General features: G+C 49.5%; 1 protein-coding gene and 3 long non-coding RNA genes across 8 annotated transcripts in view; 3 read left to right on the top strand and 1 right to left on the bottom strand.

Moving 5' to 3' along the window:
• Positions 1-49: 49 nt before the first annotated feature.
• On the top strand, positions 50-3,192 carry LOC107000413 (uncharacterized). The gene is made up of 3 exons (XR_013399873.1): positions 50-185; positions 1,019-1,171; positions 2,809-3,192. It is a non-coding gene; the product is annotated as an uncharacterized LOC107000413 (long non-coding RNA).
• A 255-nt stretch (positions 3,193-3,447) lies between these two features.
• Positions 3,448-21,866, bottom strand: part of MTCL2 (microtubule crosslinking factor 2) — a 91,603-nt gene continuing 73,184 nt past the window's right edge. For 2 of the 5 annotated variants that reach the window (XM_077951648.1, XM_015149051.3), the window contains one exon: positions 8,581-12,682. In XM_077951648.1, coding sequence (XP_077807774.1) covers positions 12,530-12,682 — 153 coding nt within the window. In that variant the 3' untranslated portion in view covers positions 8,581-12,529. Of the gene's footprint in view, positions 3,839-6,420; positions 6,877-8,580; positions 12,683-21,866 lie in introns of those variants that run through there. The other 3 variants (XM_077951647.1, XR_013399850.1, XM_077951649.1) reach the window with 3 other exon arrangements.
• Positions 5,610-9,643, top strand: LOC144332106 (uncharacterized). The gene is made up of 2 exons (XR_013399874.1): positions 5,610-7,348; positions 8,851-9,643. It is a non-coding gene; the product is annotated as an uncharacterized LOC144332106 (long non-coding RNA).
• Positions 13,263-20,557, top strand: LOC144332143 (uncharacterized). Its single transcript, XR_013399917.1, has 2 exons — positions 13,263-14,068; positions 19,595-20,557. It is a non-coding gene; the product is annotated as an uncharacterized LOC144332143 (long non-coding RNA).

The raw sequence follows: 21,866 nt of genomic DNA on the forward strand, positions 1-21,866 counted from the left end.
TCCAACTCCTTTAGGTCCTGTCCGGCTACGTCACCACCTCCCTCCAACACTCCGCCCGGGGAGTCCCTTTCCGGGACCCGCCACACTATCGTGTCCTTTTGCGCCCGACGGCCCCAGAGCCATCTAAGATGGGGGAAACAGAGGCCCGGAGAGATTCTTGCCGGAGGAATGCAGCGCCTCAAAAGGCATCTGATGGCCTGTCCCCGTTGCTAGGCTCTGGTTCCCACTCCCTTTATCTTCTTAACTCCCAAAATGTGGACCGTGACTCTCCCCAGGGGGGACTGGAGCTCTGAGCTCAGTTTGCCTCAGTCTATCCCACTGCTGCTCTAGGACTTTTTCTCTCTCATTTCCAGGCCACCCCCTCAAACGGCTTGCTTTACTTGCTTGGTGGAGGGGGGGCCTGCCCTCGGGTTTCATTTCACCCGGGAGGAGGTCGCAGCGCCCCCTGTGGTTGCAGTGTCCACGGTCGGGGCCCGTGGGTGCGGCGGGTCGGGCTGGGCCTAGGGGCACGACGGGGACAGGGCAGCAGGTGCCCTTTGAGGCGCTGTATTCCCAGGCGCTCTTCCCTCTGCCTGGGAAGGCTTTCCCTGCTTTTCGTGGCGACATCCTTCAATTTTTTTGTATTTTGAGACGGAGTCTTGCTCTGTCGCCCAGGCTGGAGTGCAGTGGTGCGATCTTGGCTCCCTGCAACCTCCACCTCCCGGGTTCGGGTTCAAGCGATTCTCCCGCCTCAGCCTCCCGAGTAGCTGGGATTACAGGCGTCCACCACCATGCCTGGCTAATTCTTTTTATTTTTAGTAGAAACGGGGTTTTGCCATGTTGGCCAGGCTGGTCGCAAACTCCTGACCTCACGTGATCCACCCACCTCGGCCTCCCAAAGTGCTGGAATTACAGGCATGAGCCACCGTGCCCGGCCACATCCTCCAATTTTAAGCCTTAGCTAAGGAATGATTGATTTCTCTCCAAGCCTTCTTTCTGGCCTTAGGCTGAAAACCAACTGTCCTTTCTGTGCTCCCAGGAGCCCAACCTGTGCCTGCTCCACTATCCCATGCTGGCCTAGGAGGCTCCAGAGAGCGGGCTGCTTCCTCAGCAGTCAGCATGATGCAACCAAAATGTCCCCTTGGATGTGCACAGTCCTTTCTTTCACAAGGAAACTTCCAAATATTGAATTGTAAGTAGCCCACGAAGTCCAAAAGAGGGGTTGGAGAGAGGCAACTGGAGCTGACTGTGGTCATCCTTCCATGGCAGTTGTGGCCCTTGGAAAAATTTTCTGGTGGGAGACAAAAATCTGCCTGCCTGAAATTTCCACCCTGTGGTTCCAGCCTGCTGACTGCAGCAGCCATTCTGAAAGCAGAGATTTGCCCTTGGCTCCCTGAATATCACTTTCTGGGGTTGAGAGGTACCCAGTTCCTTTTATGTTTGCCTGCCTCTTAAACTCCTCTCTGTCAATGTCCCAGGAAGAGAACTCAGTGTTCCTTCCCAGCTAGGGCTGGCCATCCTGGGGCACCGTGAGAAAATGATTTCATGGAATCCAGACCCAATACATCTTCTACATCATTTCCCTGCTTTGAGTTGTTGCATGGCTCCCTCCTGTCCACAGCAGGCACACATTTTTTTTTTTTGTTTTCTCCTATAGGGCACTGTGTCATTGGGCTGGGTGTGATGGCTCACGCCTCTAATCCCAGCAGTTTGAGAGGCCAAGGCCTGCAGATCACTTGAGATCAGGAGTTAGAGAGCAGCCTGGCCAACATAGCAAAACCCCATCTCTACTAAAAACACAAAAATTAGCTGGGCGTGGTGGTATGCACCGTAATCCCCATTACTTGAGAGGCCGAAGCAGGTGAATCACTTGAACCTGGGAGGCCGGGGTTGCAGTGAGCTGAGATCATGCCACTGTACTCCAGTCTGGGCAACAGAGCAAGACTTCAGCTCAAAAAAAATAAGGAAAAAGAAAAAAGGCACTGTGTGATCTGACCCAGCCTCTTCTTTCAGTTCCCCAGTTCTGCTCTGCTCTCTTTCTACGAGGCTTTCACACATGCTATTCCCTCTCCCTGGAACCACTTCCCCTCAGTCTCCTGCCTACAACACACCACCATGGCCTTCATCTGGTCAACATCTCAATTTTAGGTGTCATTCAGATGTCCTTTCCTCTGTGAAGCCTTTCTTGTTTCCTCTGGGCTGGCTGAGCACCCTGGGCTCCCCCTGCCATTGACATTTTATTTCATATCTTCCAGGCCCATCCATTGTATCCTCAATACCCAGCACATGCCTGGCTGTTGTTAGCCCCTCATAAAAGAGATACATGAAAGTATCATGTAGTCAGCTTCTAAGATGGCCCCCAATGATCCCTGCTTCCTGGTGTTCATGCCATTGTGTAGTCCCCTCCCATGCTGAAGAATGCTGGTCTATATAACCAATTAGATACTGCAGACATTATAGTCTGTGACTTTTTTTTTTTTTTTGAGACGGAGTTTTGCTCTTGTTGCCCAGGCTAGAGTACAATGGTGCGATCTTGGTTCATAGCAACCTCTGCCTCCCAGGTTCAAGAGATTATCCTGCCTCAGCCTCCCAAGTAGCTGGGATTATAGGCATGCACCACCACAGCCAGCTAATTTTGTATTTTTAGTAGAGACGGGGTTTCTCCATGTCGGTCAGGCTGGTCTCGAACTCCCGACCTCAGGTGATCCACCCGCCTCGGCCTCCCAAAGTGCTGGGATTACAGGCGTGAGCCACTGCGCCCGGCCTAGTCTGTGACTTTCAAGGGTTAGCTATAAAAGACATCATGACTTCCTCCCTGCTCTCTCACAGATGACATGCTGTGGGGGAAGCTAGCCGCCATGTTGTGAAGGCACGCAAGCAGTCCTACAGAGGTCCACATGGTGAGGAACTGAGGCCTCCTGCAGCCAGCCAGCACTGTCTTGCCAGCCATGAGAAGTAGCTACTATGCAAATGGATCTTCCAGTCCATCAGTCCATCAGGCATTCAAATGACTGTAGCCTGACTGACAACTGACTGCAACCTCCTGAGACCTTGAATCAGAACTACCCAGCTCCCAAATTCCTGACCCATAGCATCTGTGGGGTATAAGAAATGTTTCGGAATAATTAATTACATTTCAATAGACAATTGACACACATCTAAAAGTATCTTTTTTTTGCATAAAATTGTTAAAGTCCTTTGTGGTTCAATTCTATTTTTCTTCTTTTTGAAGACTGCATTTGTTTCTCAGTGTTCACATCACACTGTGTGGGAAACGAAGTATCAGCAGGCAGCAGCCAGAACACCTGGTGGCCCCTCCCACGTGCCTTCAAACCAGCCAGTGGCTGTGGCACTCCCTGGGCTCCCCACTTCCCAGGCAGCTGGGAGTGGGGAAAAGTTAGGTTTCAAATCTGCTGGGGCCCCCACCCACTTCATTAGAAAAATCAGAGAGGAGGCCAAGTCCACAGCAACTGTTCATATGACATACTTTATTTCCAATCTACAACCATTAAAAACGCTTTATAAGTTTACACTGTACAGTTATTCTCATGTCTGAAATAAGACACAGGGGCAGGGAGAGCTGGTGGATTGGACTGCAGTTGTCCTAGCACCCGATCCATCCTGGGAAGGAGCCTTTTGAAGACAGAAGTGGAAAGGAGAGAACAGTGGACAAGAGAGGTGGACAGTTGGCCCAAGGATGCCCTTGGTCCCTTCCCTCCCATGGGCCTTGCCCTGGGGGGTCCCCCAGGGCCCACGACTGCAGGACCCTCACCAGGAAACCAGGCTGAGTGGGAAGGGGGTTCACAGTATTGGCGGGGGCTGGGGAGGGGCCAGGATGAGGAGGAAGGGCAGCTTCTGGCTCTCTTCCCAGCTGCTGGGGGTTGGAGCTGTTTTTTGGCACTGTCTACAAGGTATCCCTGGGGTTGGGAGGAGGAGGAACTGGGGATTTCAGCTTCTTTCCTTGTGGAGTTAAGATTTCTTTCCATTTGAAGAGGGGCTATCTGGCCTATGGTGAGGTTCCCAAGGGATAAACAGTCAGGGTCTTCTGCCTCCTGCCTCCCCAGGACTCCCACACCCTCCCTGGCTGGCACCATCCACACAGCCTTTTGTAAAACCGAGACAAGTGCAGAAGCAGGGAAAGAAACGATGAATGCTTTCTCCAGGCCCTCCAACTTCTCTTCCTCTTCCGAGAGGAGCGACTATAGGGTTGGTTTTTGTTGGCGGTGATTCCCAATCTCAGGAGTCCAGATGAGGCTGGTGTTTTCCACCTGTTCTTGGCCTAGCCAGTCCCAGTCCCTCCCCAGGCTATACTAATGGCTAGCCCAGATCAGCAGTTGGCATATTCTTATGCATGTCAGAATCATCTGGAGGGCTTCTTAAAATCCCAGCTTGTAAGGCCCCACTCCATAAGCTCTAATTCAGTGAGTCTTGGGTGGGGCCAATAATTTGCACTTCTATCAAGTTCCCAGGTGATATCCCTGCTGCTGGAATGCAATACAAGAACCACTGGCTGAGAATGGTGCCCGCAGTCACCTCATTCTCAGCAACCTGGTGCCTCCTGGGCAGCACTAAGGAGCTGGGTCACAGCTGGCAAAGCCCAGCCTTGGGGCATGACATCACCTGGGAAGCTGCTGGAAATGGTCTTGGGGTGAGTCCCCCGTGCAGAGAAGTAAACTAAGGCACAGAGATCAGCGGCAGAGCTGAGAGAAGCCAGGATACCAGGGCCCAGTAGAGAATGGATGGGCTGCAAAACCCTACAGCAGGAGGGGTGCTCTAGGGCCCACAGGACCATCCTGGTGCTCATCACAGGATCACAAGACTGGGAGGGTGGGAGAAGTGGAGACACCTGCCCAGACCTGGGCCAGGTTTCCAGATTGCCAGCTGAGGCCCCTCTTCTTGGGAATGGTTTGAGTAGCTTCCAAATAAAGAGTGACAAGGCAGCCGGCCCTGACTGCTTCAGCCCTTCAAAGATGTTTAGAGAAAACTAAAGGTCCCTTCCTCAGGGCATGGTGTCCAGAAAGCTGGTGAAGGGCAAGAAGGGAGGGGAGCAGGGCCATTGGGATAGACAAGCAGCAGAGGAGGCTCCAAGGAGGGTGAGGAAGGAGCGGCAGGGCTGGCGGTGGAGAGAAGCCCTGAGCAGGAGACGTGGGCCCAGCATCATGTCCTCACTCCCCTTAGGACCTTGGGTCTGTGGATTTTGCAAACTGCAAATACTGTTGGGTTGGGAGGGGTAAGGGGTAGAGTCGGGGTGAACTGTAGATTCTGCCAGGACAAGCAGCTCTGAGAGTGGTGAGGTCCAGAGGAGAATGGAGAGGATGGTTGGATACTGAATGGACAAAGAGATGGATCGATGACCAGGGACAGGGAGAGAAGAACCTGTCAGGCAGCACCTGCTTTACAACCAAGGCCATCTGGGACTGGGCAGGGCAGAGGAGGAAAAAGGAGGGATCCAAGCCCCCCACCCACCACCACACACATGCCCACTGCAAAGTGCTGGGGCTGCTGCTGGCAGGCTGCTTACAGAGAAGACAGCATGGCTCAAGGGTGGGACGCAGGGGTTGCTGGGGAGGGGTGAGCCCAATGAGAAGGCCTGGCAGGGCTGGTGCCTCCTGATGCATTGGAGGAAGAGGCTTTTTTTTTTTTTTTTTTTTTTTTTTGGTGTGAGAAAACACAAAATAAATAAACACAGAACCAGGACACCACCACATTTGAGAGCAAATATCAGAGCTGGGAAACCACAGACGCGACAGGAAGGCTTCCCTGGTAGGAAGCAGGGGGATGGGAAGCGAGTTACTGAGGTTACAGGAAAATCCGCAGGAGGGAGCAGTGCTGGGAAGAACATCCTGGGAGGACTGAGGGCTGAATTCTACAGTGAGCCCCAGACCCAGAAGAAGAAAATCTGGCATGGGCCAGGGCCACTCCATCTGCTGGTAGGAACCAGCCAAGGAGAAAAGGAGGCAGGAGGACAAGAGACTTTGGAGGGAGATGATAAAGAAAGAATGGGTGAGTGGTAGGGAACAGACTGAGCCCAGAGAGAGGAAGGGGCTAAACCAAGATTACAGAAAGTCGAAGCAGTGTCTCATTCACTACTGGGGATGCAAGACCTGTTGGGAGTCAGGAAACCTGGGTTCTGGTCTTGGCTCTGCCTGTGGTTTGCTGTGTGACCTTGGGTGAGCCACTGCCTTCTCTGGACCTGATTCCTTATCTCAAAAAATGAGGGCGCTGGACACAAAAGGACAAATACTGTATGATTCTACTTAAAAGAGATACTTAGAATAGGCTAATCCACAGAGGAAAAAAAAAAAAGTAGAATAGAGGTTACCAGGGGCTGGGGACAGGGGGAATGGGGAGTTATTGTTTAGTGGGTACAGAGTTTCAGTTTGGGGTGATGAAAAAGTTCTGGAGGTGGCGGTTACACGTTGTGAATGTACTTCAAGCCACTTAGAAATCTTTAAAATGGAAAATTTAATGTTATGCATATTTTGCCATAATTTTTTTAAAAAGGAAGGGGTTTAGACCAAATTATGTTATGGCCTCCTTGCTATTCATGAAGACTAGTGAATGGGGTAAGGAGGGTATTGTCCCCCACCCCAGGGCCAGGGCACTGAAAGGCTGGGCTGGGGACACTGAGTGTGGTCAGACCACTCTCCATTTGTGTAGAACCTGACACTTTTCCAAGGGGACTCGCAGGCACAGTGTTGCAGTTGGTCCTCACCACAGTTACATGGGGTGGGACGTTATCCTCACTTTATAGACGGGGAAACTGAGGTATAGACTAGCCACATGATCTTGCCAAGGTCATTCACGTCGGTGGATTTTTTACTTTTTAAATAGTCACCTGGAAAACATCCTTGCATCTTAGGTTCACCCGTTGACTCACCAACTGGCTCAGTGGCCCTAGATGAAAGGATACATGCTATAAATTAGTAGAAGAGTTCATCTCCTGGGGCAAACATGCTTGCTTCCCATAATTGGATGATGAAAATTATAAATCCTGATGTGTTTCTCTTTTTACCATGGCTGCCAGGAAACTCAAGAGTAAAATTTAATTGCATGATTATAGGAATTACACCAGTTAGATTTAGATAATAATTTGTCTTTTTTTTTTACTTCCTATTTTTATTTTATTGAACCCCTCTGACTAATATTGTAAATAGCCTCTGATCCTTTTTGAAAATCCTTTTTGAGTAAGAAAATCAGTTTGGTTGGGGACTCGATCCCTTAAGTCCCTGCTCAGGGCTTAGTGCTCTTTTTAAGATACGGCATCATGTTTCTTGGTTAAAAGAAAGATAAGGCTGGACGTGGTGGCTCATGCCTATAATCCCAGTACTTTGGGAGGCCAAGGTGGGTGGATCACATGAAGTCAGGAGTTCAAGACCAGCCTGGCCAACATGGTGAAACCCTGTCTCTACTAAAAGTACAAAAATTAGTCAGGCATGGTGGCACGCACCTGTAATACCAGTTACTTGGGAGGCTGAGGCAGGAGAATTGCTTGAACCAGGGAGGTGGAGGCTGCAGTGAGCCGAGATGGCACCACTGTACTCCAGCCTGAGCGACAGAGCAAGACTCTGTCTCAAAAAAAAAAAAAGAAAAAGGAAGATGACCTGGCACGGTGGCTGATGCCTGGAACCCCAGCACTTTGGGAGGCTAAGAAGGGCAGATCACTTGAGCCCAGGAGTTTGAAACCAGCCTGGGCAACATAGGGAGACCCCCCGTCTCTAAAATAATAATAATAGTAATAATAATAATAAATAATAAATAAATAAATAAAATAAAAACTAAATTTAAAAAAACTTAAAACAGAAAGATAGCCTAATGATCAGGGCCAAGAACACCAATGGTGTGGCCAATAGTGCCCAGGATCCCTCTGGGAGGGCAGTTTTTGTTTTGTTTTGTTTTGTTTTTTGAGACAAGACTCGTTCTGTTGCTCAGGCTAGAATACATTGGCACAATCTCGGCTCACTGCAACCTCTGCTCCCCCCGGGGTTCGAGTGATTCTCCTGCCTCAGTCTCCTGAATAGCTGGGATTACAGGCATGTGCTACCACACTTGGCTAATTTTTGTATTTTTAGTAGAGACGGGGTTTCACCAGGTTGGCCAGGCTGGTCTCGAACTCCTGAGCTCAAGTGATCACCCACCTCGGCCTCCGAAAGTGCTGGGATTACAGGTGTGACCGCTGCGCCCACCCCCCAACCCCAGGAGAGTTTGTTAAGCATGCAGATTCAAGGTGGGGTCCAGGAATCTGCATTCTGAACATGCCCTCAGAGAATTCTGCTGAATGGGGACCTCAGATCACCCTCTGGCATACACAGGCTCAGTGATCTGGAATGGACTTGTTTTATGCCTGGGTTGGCCAGCAGCATATTCTGGGTATTCTGGACCCACAAAAAGCCCCCAGTAGGGCAGTGGATTTGCACAGCAAACAGGACAGAGTTGGACTCAAGTTCTCATCTAAACTCAGTGTGACTTCTTGTGCTCTGGGATGAGAACTGTGCCTCAGTTTCCTCATCTGCAAAATGGGTGCACTAACCCATGTCCTACCAAGGCTGCCTCCACGAGTTGTCCCTGAGAGGTCTGAAGGAGATGTGGGGTGGGAAACGATTTCTTTTTTGAGACAGGGTCTCACTCTGTCATCCAGGCTGGAGTGCAGTGGCGCGATCTCTGCTCCCACAACCTCTGTCTCCTGGACTCAAGCGATTCTCCCACCTCAGCCTCCCGAGTAACTGGGATTACAGGTGTGCACCACCACACTCAGCTCATTTTTTGTACTTTTAGTAGAGACAGGGTTTCAACACGTTGGCCAGGCTGGCCTTGAACTCCTGACCTCAAGTGATCTGCCTACCTCAGTCTCCCAAAGAGCTGGGATTACAGGAGTGAGCCACCGTGCCCAGCCAGGGGACACGTTTTCTAAATAGTAAAGTGCTTTAGGTGGGATGTGTAGGGGATGATGATGACAATTATTATTACTATTATTAAGGAAGAAGTAGTGGGAGCTTGGGGGGTCTGGTGAGGCTAGAAGCAGGGGACATTCTAGATAGGAGGGGAGAGGAAGAAAGAGCCTGGACGCTGGGTGGGCCAGAGGAGAAGAGGCTGGGTGATGAAACCATAAAAGTGCATGTGGGTGGACGTGATGGAACCATGTCAGCACAGGGTGTAAGAGGGTCAGGTCTTTGAGCCCTTGGCCTTGTCACATCGGAAGCCAACTTGTAGAACAGTGCCCCTGGAGATGCCTACAGGTGGGCTCCATCTTGAGTTCATAGAAAGCAAGACCTCTTAAGGTCAGCCTTTGGTGGGAAATAAACTGGGGGAAAGGGCTGGCACAGGGTCAGGGAATTGGATTCTGATGTCTCGTGCATGCAGGTCTAAGAGCCACTGATGCACCGAAATGACTTGATTTGCATTCCAATGAAGTCATCATTCCGAAAGGGGCTGATTTGGCTCTGGAAAGAGGTCAGACATATGAAACATGAGGTTTCCCAGTTTAGGACCAATCATGCCAACTGGTCCCCCATTTCCCCCAACCAACTGGTGCCAACCCCATGGACCCAAGCCAAGTGGTCTATGGGGGATTGGGACCCGAGGGTTCCTTGGGACTTTGGTTGAAGAGAGAGTGGAGATGGGGAAAGGAGAAAGAAGGATAAAGGAGGAGGAGGAAGGGGCTAGCAGTAAAAGGCAGAGAGGCAGGAGGAAGGGGGGAGAAAGGGTTCGAGAAGGGCAGCATTCCTTCTTGGGACCCCGATTCTCCAGGGAATCCCCACTGTGGGTCAGGCAGTTTTCTGCTTTGGGAATGTTACCAAGACTTAAAAGGCATTTGAAGAAAGAAACAAACTTAGAAATTACATTCTAAAAGAGTAGAGAGTTTTTACAAACCAATCCCCCCACCCCAAAAAAGAAAACAAAACCAGTTACCAAGTAAAATGCTAAAAATCGAACCAAACCAATATTTACATGTAACGTTTTCAACCCCATCCAGCCCCACGTCCGGAGGCTTCTGCAGGAACAGTGATGAGTGGCCTTGCACAGTGGCATGCAGGAAGTAGAAACTGGGGCTTTACGGAAAACCAAGGTCTGGCTGAGACAACGAAGATGGCAAGGACAATCTTGGATAGTATGATGGTAAGGCTGAGTGGTCCGTAGGTCTTGGGGCTCATGTCCCACGGGGATTTCTCCCCGAGGCTGGGTACGCAGCCTCCCTGGCTCTCTGTCGCTCTGGGAGGTGGCAGAAGGCCTCTGGTGACATGTGGCCTGATGTGAATCCCCTCACCTGGAGATAACCTTGGCGGGCCCCCCTGACCTCATGGGTGAGAGCAGCAGCATCCCAGAGTGGAACTGGCCCACAGCTCCACTGGCTGCCTGCTCTGCCCACACAAGTCACTGGGGCATGGAGGAAGTGGCTGGCGGGACTGGCATGACCCTGGTGTTCAGCCTGCAGGGAAGGGAGATGCAGGACTTGGGGTAACTGGTCCAGGTGATCCCGAATGGATGGGTCTGGGAACTGGCAGGTGGAGGTGGGAGTGCATGGGTGCCTCCAGAGTCCTGGGGGCAAATCAGCAAAGCTACTGGCTTTTGGTCTTCCTGATGGGCAATTCTGCAGACAAGCTGATCCATCCTGGTGTTTCCACTCTGGGTCCCCAGTCAGTTACAGGAAGGCTGCATGTCTATGTGTGTCGGGGGAGCATGTGTGCAACCAAAAGGGGTTCACCGGCACCAAGGGGAGGCCATGGGAGGCACTCCCCCACATGCTGCAATGAGCCACGTTGAAATCCAACCAATAGCTCAGGCAGCTCATGGAGGACGTGAGAAAGGGCAGGCAGCAGAGCTGGGGCAGGGAGAAGAGCCGTGAAAGGCCATAAGGCTAAGGAGAGAGGCTGGTGAAAAGGCTGGCAGGCTGGTGAGAACCGAGGCAGGCTGGGAGACACTCAGGTTCATGTGCAAAGCTGCGATAAACAACATTATCAAAGTTCAGTCCTGTTTTCCTGCGAGTTCTCATTTGGGAAACTTGGAAGGATCTCCACGCTCTTGATAGAGCCTTAGTAATCCACATTCAACTCATGAAGAAAGGTGTCAGAGGGAGGGAGGGAAATGAGACAGACAAGGAGAATGTCTGGGGAGTGGTGATGGCTGTTCAGCCCTCCACCTTGTCAGTGAGTATTTACAGACTGACAGCTGGGGTTGGCCAAGTACCAGGCATTGAGTAATAAGTAGTGTTCTGAGGCCACATGGCCAGCAGTGTTGGGGTACAGGGCTCCAGCTCTGTTGAGGGGCCCTCCAAAACTGACCAGGAGACCAGGTCTCCAAACCTGGCTGCCAAGCTGCCTTGTCCACCTGGGGGACCCCGTGGCTGTCCATGCCATTAGAAGCCCCATGTTGTCCCAGTGGCAAGAATGCATGTTTCAACCTCCAATAAATTACCTTAAGGACTTTGGGGTAAATTAAATTATTAAAATAAAGTAAATCACCTTAAATATTTATAGTATGAAAAATTCAAATAAACAATCTAGGCAAGATATATGTTTCCAGGCCCCAGTCTATTGCTGTGTCCTGGGCTCTGGCCTCTCGGTGTTCTCCTGGGCCTGACCTGGCCAACCAAGAGTCTCTTACTGGGAATATCTTTGCCCCCCTACCAGCTGCAGGATGTAAACACAGTGGAGATGTAGTGCCTACCCCCTCTTAGGGTGCCAGGGAGAGGCCTCTGAGATCAAGATCAAGGCAGTGTATTCAGGCATTTATCTATGCACCAGGTCTTGAGACTGACTCTACCTATTTCTATCCTCAAAGGGTCTGCTGGGAACATTGGGGTCCCAAGTCACTTTGGCAAGGAAGGCAATTGCAATCACTCCCCAACCCTGAGCCCTGCAGATTTCCACTTTGCCTCCCAGCTCTTGCTGCAGCCAGGCTATGGGCAGGGAGATCCAGGGCTCCAGGACTCCAAGCAGATACTTGGCCCTGGCTACTGCCCTATCATGCCCCCTAGTGTCCCAGCAATCTAGAGCAGTGGGCCTGGGAGGAGGAGGTGGTGGAGAGAAGGAGGTGATGGTGATGATGCCCAGCAGTGCTCCACCAGGAACCCAACATGGAGCCCTAGAGCAAAGCCTGTTCTTCTCAGCAGTGTCTCCTCCTGAATGAAGGGGTGGATGGTCAGCAGGAAACATCTCTCTGACTCCTTTTCCCCAAAGGCATGGCCAGACATGTATCCTTCTTGGGCTCTTCCAAGAGGGAGGCATGGGCAGAACCAGGCAAGGCTCTCTCTTAGAACCCAGGGATCGGCTCTTGACGGATCTCTCAGTGGATGCTTGGGAAGCCCAGTTTTGGTCTCTCTCCCACTCACTGCCTTCCCCTGGGAAGTCGGAGCTAACCACCCAGGGGCCAGCAGGAGACCCGGCTTTACCTTGATGTGAAAGCTGCATTCTGGCAGTGGCATCGCTGCTGTCCCTCCAGGGCCAGGCAATGCTGAGGACACAGCCCCTCGCCTCACCTCGTCTCGTCTCTGCTGGTTCCCTTCTGCTATCCAGGGGCTTGGCTGGTTGAGGCGGGGAATTTGGCTGCTCGGTCACTCGCTGGGGGGGAGTGCCCTCTCCTCCCCACCCCAGCTGGACTCTGAAGGGTGCAGCCTGCACTTGGAAGGAGAGTGGCGGATGGCAGAGCGGGACGAACGGGCGAAGCAGGAGGTGAGAGACTGGGTGCTACAGTCACAAACAGCATCCTAGGAAGAGGGAGGCAGGAAGTCAAGAGGAGCCAGGAGATATGGGCCACCGTGCGCTGGGTGATGAGCCAGGCAAGGAACTGAGACTCAGCTATAAACCAGTTCCCAAGGGCTGAAGCTCCTCACTGGACCAATTTTTTCTTTCTATTGTTCTTCTCCCATTAGAGCAGTAATGGATATTCATTGTAATATATTCTAGGCTATACAGAGAGGACAGTGGACACTGTCCATGGTCCTGTACACCAAAGAGATTCTCAACATACATTTACCAAAATGACAACTTATTTTGCAACTGTAAAACATGAACACTTTTCTGTCACTAGGTATGTCTAGATTTCCTTCCTTTTTATCACTTTTTTTTCGTTTGAGACAGGGTCTCACTATGTTGCTCAGGCTGGTCTTGAACTCCTGGGCTCAAACGATCCTCCTGCCTCAGCCTCGCAAACTGCTGGAATTAGCACCTTTGGGTGCTCAAGGCTCCCAAAGGCATAAGCCACCATGCCTGTCCGATCTCCTTCTTTTTTAGTGTCTCTATACCATTTCACCAGATAGAAATAACTGATTTATGTACCCAATTCACTTTTTAAATTTTTTTATTTTTTGGACAGAATCTTGCTCTGTTGCCCAGGCTGGAATGCAGTGGCACAATCTTGACTCACTACAACCTCCACCTCCCGGGTTCAAGTGATTCTTGCACCTCAGCCTCCCAAGTAGCTGAGATTACAAGCGTGTGCCACCACGTCTAGCTAATTTTTGTATTTTTAGTAGAGATGGGACTTCAGCATGTTGGTCAGGCTGGTCTCAAACCCCTAACCTCTAGTGATCTGCCCACCTCAGCCTCCCAAAGTGGTGGGATTGCAGGCGTGAGCCACTGTGCCTGGCCCAAATTCACTTTTGATGTACATTTGGGTAGTTTCTAATTTTTTACTATTACCAATAAACAGAAATAATGATCAAAAGTGCTGCTGCTGGGCGTGGTGGCTCACGCCTGTAATCCCAGCACTTTGGGAGGCTGAGGCGGGTAGATCACGAGGTCAGGAGATCGAGACCATCCTGGCCAACACGGTGAAACCCCATCTCTACTAAAAATTAGCTGGGCGTGGTGGCGTGAACCTATAGTCCCAGCTACTCAGGAGGCTGAGGCAGGAGAATCGCTTGAACCCAGGAGGGGTGGAGACTGCAGTGAGCTGAGATTGCACCACTGTACTCCAGCCTGGGTGAAACAGAGAGACTCCATCTCAAAAAAAAAAAAACAAAAAAACAACAAAAAAAAGTGCTGCTGGGCAGCTGGGTATGGTGGCTCACACCTGTAATGCCAGCACTTTGGGAGGCTAAGGCAGGTGGATCACCTGAGGTCAGGAGTTTGAGACCAGGCTGGCAAACATGGTGAAACCCCATCTCAACTCAAAATACAAAAATTAGCTGGGCATGGTGGCACGCACCTGTAGTCCCAGCTACTCAAAGACTGAGGCAGGAGAATTGCTTGAACCCAGGAGGTGGAGGTTGCAGTGAGCTGAGATCCACATCACTGCACTCCAGCCTGGGGCAGAGAGTGAGACACCATCTCAAAAAAAAAAAAAAAAAAAAGTGCTGCTGGGCTAGGCCATGTGGGAGGCTGAGACAGGAGGATCCTTTGAGCCCAGGAATTCAAGGCAGCAGTGAGCTATGATTGTGCCACTGGACTCTGGCTTGGGCAACAGAGTGACACCCCATCTTTTCAAAAAATAAAAAGGCCTGGGCGTGGTGGCTCACGCCTGTAATCCCAGCATTTTGGGAGGCCGAGGCAGGCAGATCACGAGGTCAGGAGATTGAGACCAGCCTGGCTAACACAGTGAAACCCCGTCTCTACTAAAAATACAAAAAATTAGCCGGACGTGGTGGTGGGCGCCTGTAGTCCCAGCTACTCGGGAGGCTGAGGCAGGAGAATGGCGTGAACCCGGGAGGCAGAGCTTGCAGTGAGCCGAGATTGTGCCACTGCACTCCAGCCTGGGCAACAGAGTGAGACTCTGTCTCAAAAATAAATAAATAAGGCCGGGCGCGGTGGCTCAAGCCTGTAATCCCAGCACTTTGGGAGGCCGAGATGGGCGGATCACGAGGTCAGGAGATCGAGACCATCCTGGCTAACACGGTGAAACCCCGTCTCTACTAAGAAATACAAAAAATAGCCGGGCGAGGTGGCAGCGCCTGTAGTCCCAGCTACTCGGGAGGCTGAGGCCGGAGAATGGCGTGAACCCGGGAGGCGGAGCTTTCAGCGAGCTGAGATCCGGCCACTGCACTCCAGCCTGGGCTACAGAGCGAGACTCCGTCTCAAAAAAAAAAAAAAATAAAAAATAAAATAAATAAATAAAAAATAAATAAAATCAAAGTGCTGCGATAGAGCCAAGCTGCTTGGTTAAAATCCCAGCTTTGCCAATTACTAGCTGTGTGACCTTGGCAGAGTTACTTAACCTCTCTTGAGCTTTGATTTCCTCCCCTCTCTCTCTTTTTATTTTTCTATTTATTTATTTATTTATTTTTGAGATGGAGTTTCGTTCTTGTTGCCCAGGCTGGAGTGCAATGGCACAATCTCAGCTCATCGCAACCTCCGCCTCCCGGGTTTAAGTGATTCTCCTGCCTCAGCCTCCCAAGTAGCTGGGATTACAGGCATGCGCCACCATGCCCGGCTAATTTTGTATTTTTAGTAGAAATGGGGTTTCTCGGTGTTGGTCAGGCTGGTCTCAAACTCCCAACCTCAGGTGATCTGCCTGCCTCGGCCTCCTAAAGCCTTGGGATTACAGGCGTGAGCCCAGCCTCTTTTTATTTTTCTTTATCCATGTTTGTGAATATTTCCACAGGCTACATTCCTAAAAGAACTACTGGGTCAATGGGTAGCATGCACATTTTACATACTGGACAATATTTGGATCAACTTTAAAATCAACATTCAAAATCCAGCCAGCTTTGTGCTGTTGTTTCTTGATGTGGTACTGGTTATGTGGAAGTGATGGTTACTTTTATATATCAACATGACTGGGTGCCGAGATATTACGTAAAACATTGTTCTGGGTGTTTCTGTGAGTGTTTTGAGATGAGATTAACATCGAAATTCTCAGCCAGGCGCAGTGGCTCACCTCTGTAATCCCACCACTTTGGGAGGCTGAGGTGGGCAGATCACTTGAGATCAGGAGTTTAAGACCAGCCTGGCCAACATGGTAAAACCCCTATCTCTACTAAAAATAAAAAATTAGCCAGGCATGGTGGTGTGTGCCTGTAATCCCAGCTACCTGGGAGCCTGAGGTATGAGAATCGCTTGAGCCTGGGAGGCAGAGGTTGCAGTGAGCCAAGATCACGCCACTGCATTCCAACCTGGATGACAGAGTGAGGTTCCGTCTCAAAAAAAAGTAAATTCTCCTTAACATGAACCCCATCCAGTCAGTTAAAAGCTTGAACGGAACAAGAGGGCTTACTCTCCCTCAAGTAAGAGAATTCTTCCTGCCTGACAGCCTTCAGACTGAGACACTTGCTTTTTTCCTGCCTTCAGACTTTATTACTTATTTATTTAAGACAGAGTCTCACTCTCTTGCTCAGGCTGGAGTGCAGTGGTGCGATATTGGCTCACTGCCTCCTGGATTCAAGCAATTCTCATGCCTCAATCTCCCAAGTGGCTGGGACTATAAGCACGCACCACCATGCCCAGCTAATTTTTGTATTTTTTTAGTAGAGACAGGGTTTTGCTATGTTGGCAAGGCTGGTCTCAAACTCCTGGTCTCAAGCAATCCACCTCTTTCGGCCTTCCAAAGTGCTGGGATTATAGGTGTGAGCCACTGTGAGGCCCTGCCTTCAGACTTGAAGTAAAACATCTGCTCTTTCTAGGTCACTGGGCTGTTGGCCTTTGGAGTGAAACTAAACGACCAGCTTTCTTGGTTCCAGGTCTTTGGACTAAACCATTGGCTCTCTTGGGTCTCCACTTGCTGATTCACCCTGAAATCTTGGGACTTGCCAGACTCCAGAATCACATGAGCCATTTCATTATAATCAATCAATCAATCTCTTTCTCTCTCTCCTTGCCCTCTATTCTCTCTCTATCCTCTTGGTTCTGTTTCTCTAGAGAACCCAGACTATTGTAATGGCCGTGTTCAGTTTATGAGAATTCAGTGAGCTATACTCTTACAGTATACTAAGTATAAATATTAAACTTAATAGTTTTGGGGGTTTTCTTTTGGAGATGGAGTTTTGCCCTGTTGCCCAGGTTGGGGTACAGTGGTGCGATCTTGGCTCACTGCAACTTCTGCCTCCTAGGTTCAAGAGATTCTCGTGCCTCAGCCTCCCAAGTAGCTGGGATTACAGGCGCCTGCCACCATGCTTGGCTATTTTTTTTATTTTTAGTAGAGATGGGGTTTCACCAAGGTGGCCAGGCTGGTCTCAAACTCCTGACCTCAGGTGATCCACCCGCCTCAGCCTCCCAAAGTGATGGGATCACAGGCGTGAGCTACTGCGCCAGGCCAAACTTAACAGTTTTTCAAAAGTTACAAAAATAGGCCAGGCACAGTGGCTCATGCTTGTAATCCCATCACTTTGGGAGGCTGAGGCGGGTGGATCACCTGTGGTCAGGAGTTCGAGACCAGCCTGGCCAACATGGTGAAACCCCGTCTCTACAAAAACCACAAAACTTAGCCGGGCGCGGTGGCTCAGGCTTTCAGTTCCAGCTACTTGGGAGGCTGAAGCAGGATAATCGCTTGAACCCAGGAGGTGGAGGTTGCTCGTACCACGGCACTCTAGCCTGGGTGACAGAATGTGTGAGACTGTCTCCAAAAAAAAAAAAAAAAAAATTACAAAAAAAGAAATAAATATATTTTTTCTTTTTGGAGACAAGGTCTCTCGCTCTGTTGCCCCGGCTGGAGTGCAGCGGCACAATCATGGCTTACTGCAGCCTCAACCTCAGGGCTTTAGGGATCTTCCCTCCTCAGTCTCCCAAGCAGCTGGGACCACAGGCACGCAGCACCACCATGCCTGGCTTTTTTTTTTTTTTTCTCAGATGGAGTTTCGCTCTGCTGCCCAGGCTGGAGTGTAATGGCATGGCCTTGGCTCACCGCAACCTCTACCTCCCAGGTTCAAGCAATTATCCTGCCTCAGCCTCCCAAGTAGCTGGGATTACAGGCGCTCATCACTACACTCGGATAATTTTTGTATTTTAAGTAGACACGGGGTTTCACCATGTTGGCCAGGCTGGTCTCAAACTCCTGACCTCAAGTGATCCACCCACCTCGGCCTCCCAAAGTTCTGGGATTACAGGTGTGAGCCACCATGCCTGGCCTTTTTTTTAAAAAAAAAAAAAAAAAAAAAAAAAAAAGATGGGAGTCTTGCTCTGTCACCCAGGCTGGAGTGCAGTGGCGCATTCTCAGCTCATTGCAATCTCCGCCTCCCAGCTTCAAGCAATTCTCCTGCCTCAGCCTCCCGAGTAGCTGGGACTATAGGTGTATGCTGCCACGCCCAGCTAATTTTTAATATTTTTTAGTAGAGATGGGGTTTCACTTTGCTGCCCAGGCTGGTCTCGAACTCCTGAGCTCAAGCAATCCACCTGCCTTGGCCTCCCGAAGTGGTAGGATTACAGGCGTAAGCCACCGTGCCTGGCCGCTTTTTTTTTTTTTTTTTTTAATGTAGAGATGAGATCTCACCATGTTGCTCAGACTGGTCTTGAACTCCTAGCTCAAGTGATCTGCCCACCTCGGTCTCCCAAAGTGCTGGGATTAGAGACATGAGCCATTGTGCCTGGCCAAAAAAGGAATAAATATTTAAGAGATGTTTTAAAATGTCAGCCAGCTGACTGAGAGTATAGAAAAGTAACGCACTCGCCACACACTGCTGGAGGCTGTAGAAATGGCACACTTTTGAAAAACAATTTGGCAGTATTTAACAAATAACTTTAAAACATTTATATTCCTTTTTTGTGGAGACGGAGTCTCACCTGTCACCCAGGCTGGAGCACAGTGGTGCCATCTCGGCTCACTGTAGCCTCCGCCTCCTGAGTTCAAGCGATTCTCCTGCCTCAGCCTCCTGAGTAGCTGGGACTACAGGCGACCACCATCACACCCGTCTAATTTTTGTAGAGAGAGGGTTTCACCATATTGGCCAGGCTGATCTCGAACTCCTGACCTTGGAGCCGCCCAACTCAGCTTCCCAAAGTGCTGGGATTACAGGCATGAGCCACTGCGCCCGGCCACATTTATATTCTTTCATCCTTTTTTTTTTTTTTTTTTTTTTTTTTGAGACGGAGTCTCGCTCTGTCGCCCAGGCTGGAGTGCAGTGGCCGGATCTCAGCTCATTGCAAGTTCCTCCTCCCGGGTTTACGCCATTCTCCTGCCTCAGCCTCCCGAGTAGCTGGGACTACAGGCGCCTGCCACCACGCCCGGCTAGTTTTTTGTATTTTTAGTAGAGACGGGGTTTCACCATGTCAGCCAGGATGGTCTCGATCTCCTGACCTCATGATCCGCCCGTCTCGGCCTCCCAAAGTGCTGGGATTACAGGCTTGAGCCACCCCGCCCGGCCTATTCTTTCATCCTTTAATCTCATTTCTGCAACTTACACCTAAGGAAATAGTCTGAAATGTAAAAAAATGATTTTGTACCAAGATGTTCACCACAGTATTATTATTATTATTATTATTTTTGACATGGAGTCTCGCTCTATTGCCCAGGCTGGCGTGCAGTGGCACGATCTCAGCTCACTGCACCCTCTGCCTCCCGGGTTCACGCCATTCTCCTGCCTCAGCCTCCCGAGTAGCTGGGACTACAGGCACCCGCCACCACATCCAGCTAATTTTTTTTTTTTTGTATTTTTAGTAGAGACGGGGTTTCACCATGTTAGGCAGGATGGTCTCAATCTCCTGACCTCATGATCCGCCTGCCTCAGCCTCCCAAAGTGCTGGGATTACAGGGGTGAGCCACTGCCCTCGGCCTATACCGCAGCATTATTTACAATAGGGAAAAACTAGAAACCACCTAAATGTACAATAATAGAAAAGTAGAATGTTTAAGTCCATCACAGCCCATTCCACACATAGCCCTTCTTATGTCTCTGTGCCCCCACTGAGTCCACAGCAGACCACATGGTACCACTCCCAGCCACAGCTGACTGGACCAAGGGGTACACTTGCCTCTAGATGCACCAATCAGTTTCCTTCTTTCAGAAATGTAGAATTGGGAGAGGGATTTGTGTCAGTGTCTCCTAGGGGCTTGAACTGGAAAATGTTATAAAGCCAGAGCTGGGACAGCCCACCCTGTCCTTGTGCAAATGTAACAGAGAGAGAAAGAGAGAAAAAGGAGGAATATGATATCAGAGAGGGTGAAGCTTAAGAGAGAGGAGAGGAAGACAGGGAGAAGCTGCTGAGGTCATTAGGATCCTACTCTTGGGTTTTGTAAAATATGCTAACCTTCAAATACATTTCCTTCCCTTTCTACAAAGTTAACTTATGCACATTCTAACATTCAAATAATGCTCACTAACATTTAAATAAGGTTTACTAACTAACTTATAAGAAATTGATAGCAGGAATGGGGTGTGCAGCAAAAGATTCTCAGAGGAAAAATGAGCACTTAGGTGTGAAGTCTTGATGGGGGTGGGGGTATGTCCGCTAATGTTTAACAATTAGTTTTCCAGGAGTGACAGGAGGAGCCCAGATTTGTAGTGTTTACTAATTTTTATGCTGTAAATCCTCCCACTGCGGCCAATCTCAAGGTACCAAGGTCATGTTAAACACAGAGATGCGGTTGGGCGCGGTGGCTCACGCCTGTAATCCCTGCACTTTGGGAGGCCAAGGTGGGCGGATCACCTGAGGTCGGGAGTTCAAGACCAGCCTGACCAACATGGAAAAACCCTGTCTCTACTAAAAATACAAAATTAGCCGGGCGTGGTGGCACATGCCTGTAATCACAGCTACCTGGGCGACTGAAGCAGGAGAATCACTTGAACCCAGGAGGCAGAGGTTGCGGTGAGCCGAGATCACACCATTGCACTCCAGCCTGGGAAACAAGAGCAAAACTCCATCTCAAAAAACAAAAAACAGGCCGGGCGCGGTGGCTCAAGCCTGTAATCCCAGCACTCTGGGAGGCCGAGGCGGGCGGATCACGAGGTCAGGAGATCGAGACCATCCTGGCTAACACGGTGAAACCCCGTCTCTACTAAAAAAAATACAAAAAACTAGCCGGGTGAGGTGGCGGGCGCCTGTAGTCCCAGCTATTTGGGAGGCTGAGGCAGGAGAATGGCGTAAACCCGGGAGGCGGAGCTTGCAGTGAGCTGAGATCCGGCCACTGCACTCCAGCCCGGGCGACAGAGCGAGACTCCGTCTCAAAAAAAAAAAAAAAAAAAAAAAAACAACAACAACAAAAAACAAAAAACAGAAAAACAAAAAACAAAGAACCACAGTGATGCTGACAATTGGCTCCCACAAGCCAAACAAGCTGGCTCCAACACACCACCGGGTTGCAGGAGAGCAGTAACGCCCCCTCCCTGGAGAGGATGCTGGCAGTCTCCGATGGGTGGTGCAAAAGCTACTAGTTAAGCCATGCTCACTAGTCTCTTGGAATTCAGACCATGTGACCATCAAGTGTGTGTTGTTCCAGGTCTGGGACCTTCCAACTCTATCCCCAGACCAGCATAAGAACTTCCTGGGACACATGGCCATATCCCTGAATTTTTATTTTATTTATATATATATAAAGATATATAAATAGATATAAACATATAGATATATTTATATTATTTATATCTATTTATATATAAATAAGTATAATATAAATATATGTTTATATTGTATTTATATATTATATATATTATATAATATATATTTATATATTTTATATATGTATTTATATATTATATATTTATAAAAATATATTTATATTATATATATTTATATATTTTTATCTCTATATATGTATATATAAACATATAAACATCTATATACATATATAGAGATAAAAATATATAAAAATATATATATCTATTTTTTGAGACGGAGTCTTACTCTGTCACCCAGGCTGGAGTGCAGTGGCACAATCTCAGCTCACTGCCGCCTCCGCCTGCTGTGTTTAAGTAATTCTCCTGCCTCAGCCTCCCGAGTAGCTGGGATGACAGGTGCACGCCACCACGCCCGGCCAATTTTTGTATTTTTTTTTTTTTTTTTTTTTTTTTTGAGACGGAGTCTCGC

This window comes from Macaca mulatta, chromosome 10 (assembly GCF_049350105.2).
Source record: "Macaca mulatta isolate MMU2019108-1 chromosome 10, T2T-MMU8v2.0, whole genome shotgun sequence".
Taxonomy (NCBI): domain Eukaryota; kingdom Metazoa; phylum Chordata; class Mammalia; order Primates; family Cercopithecidae; genus Macaca; species Macaca mulatta.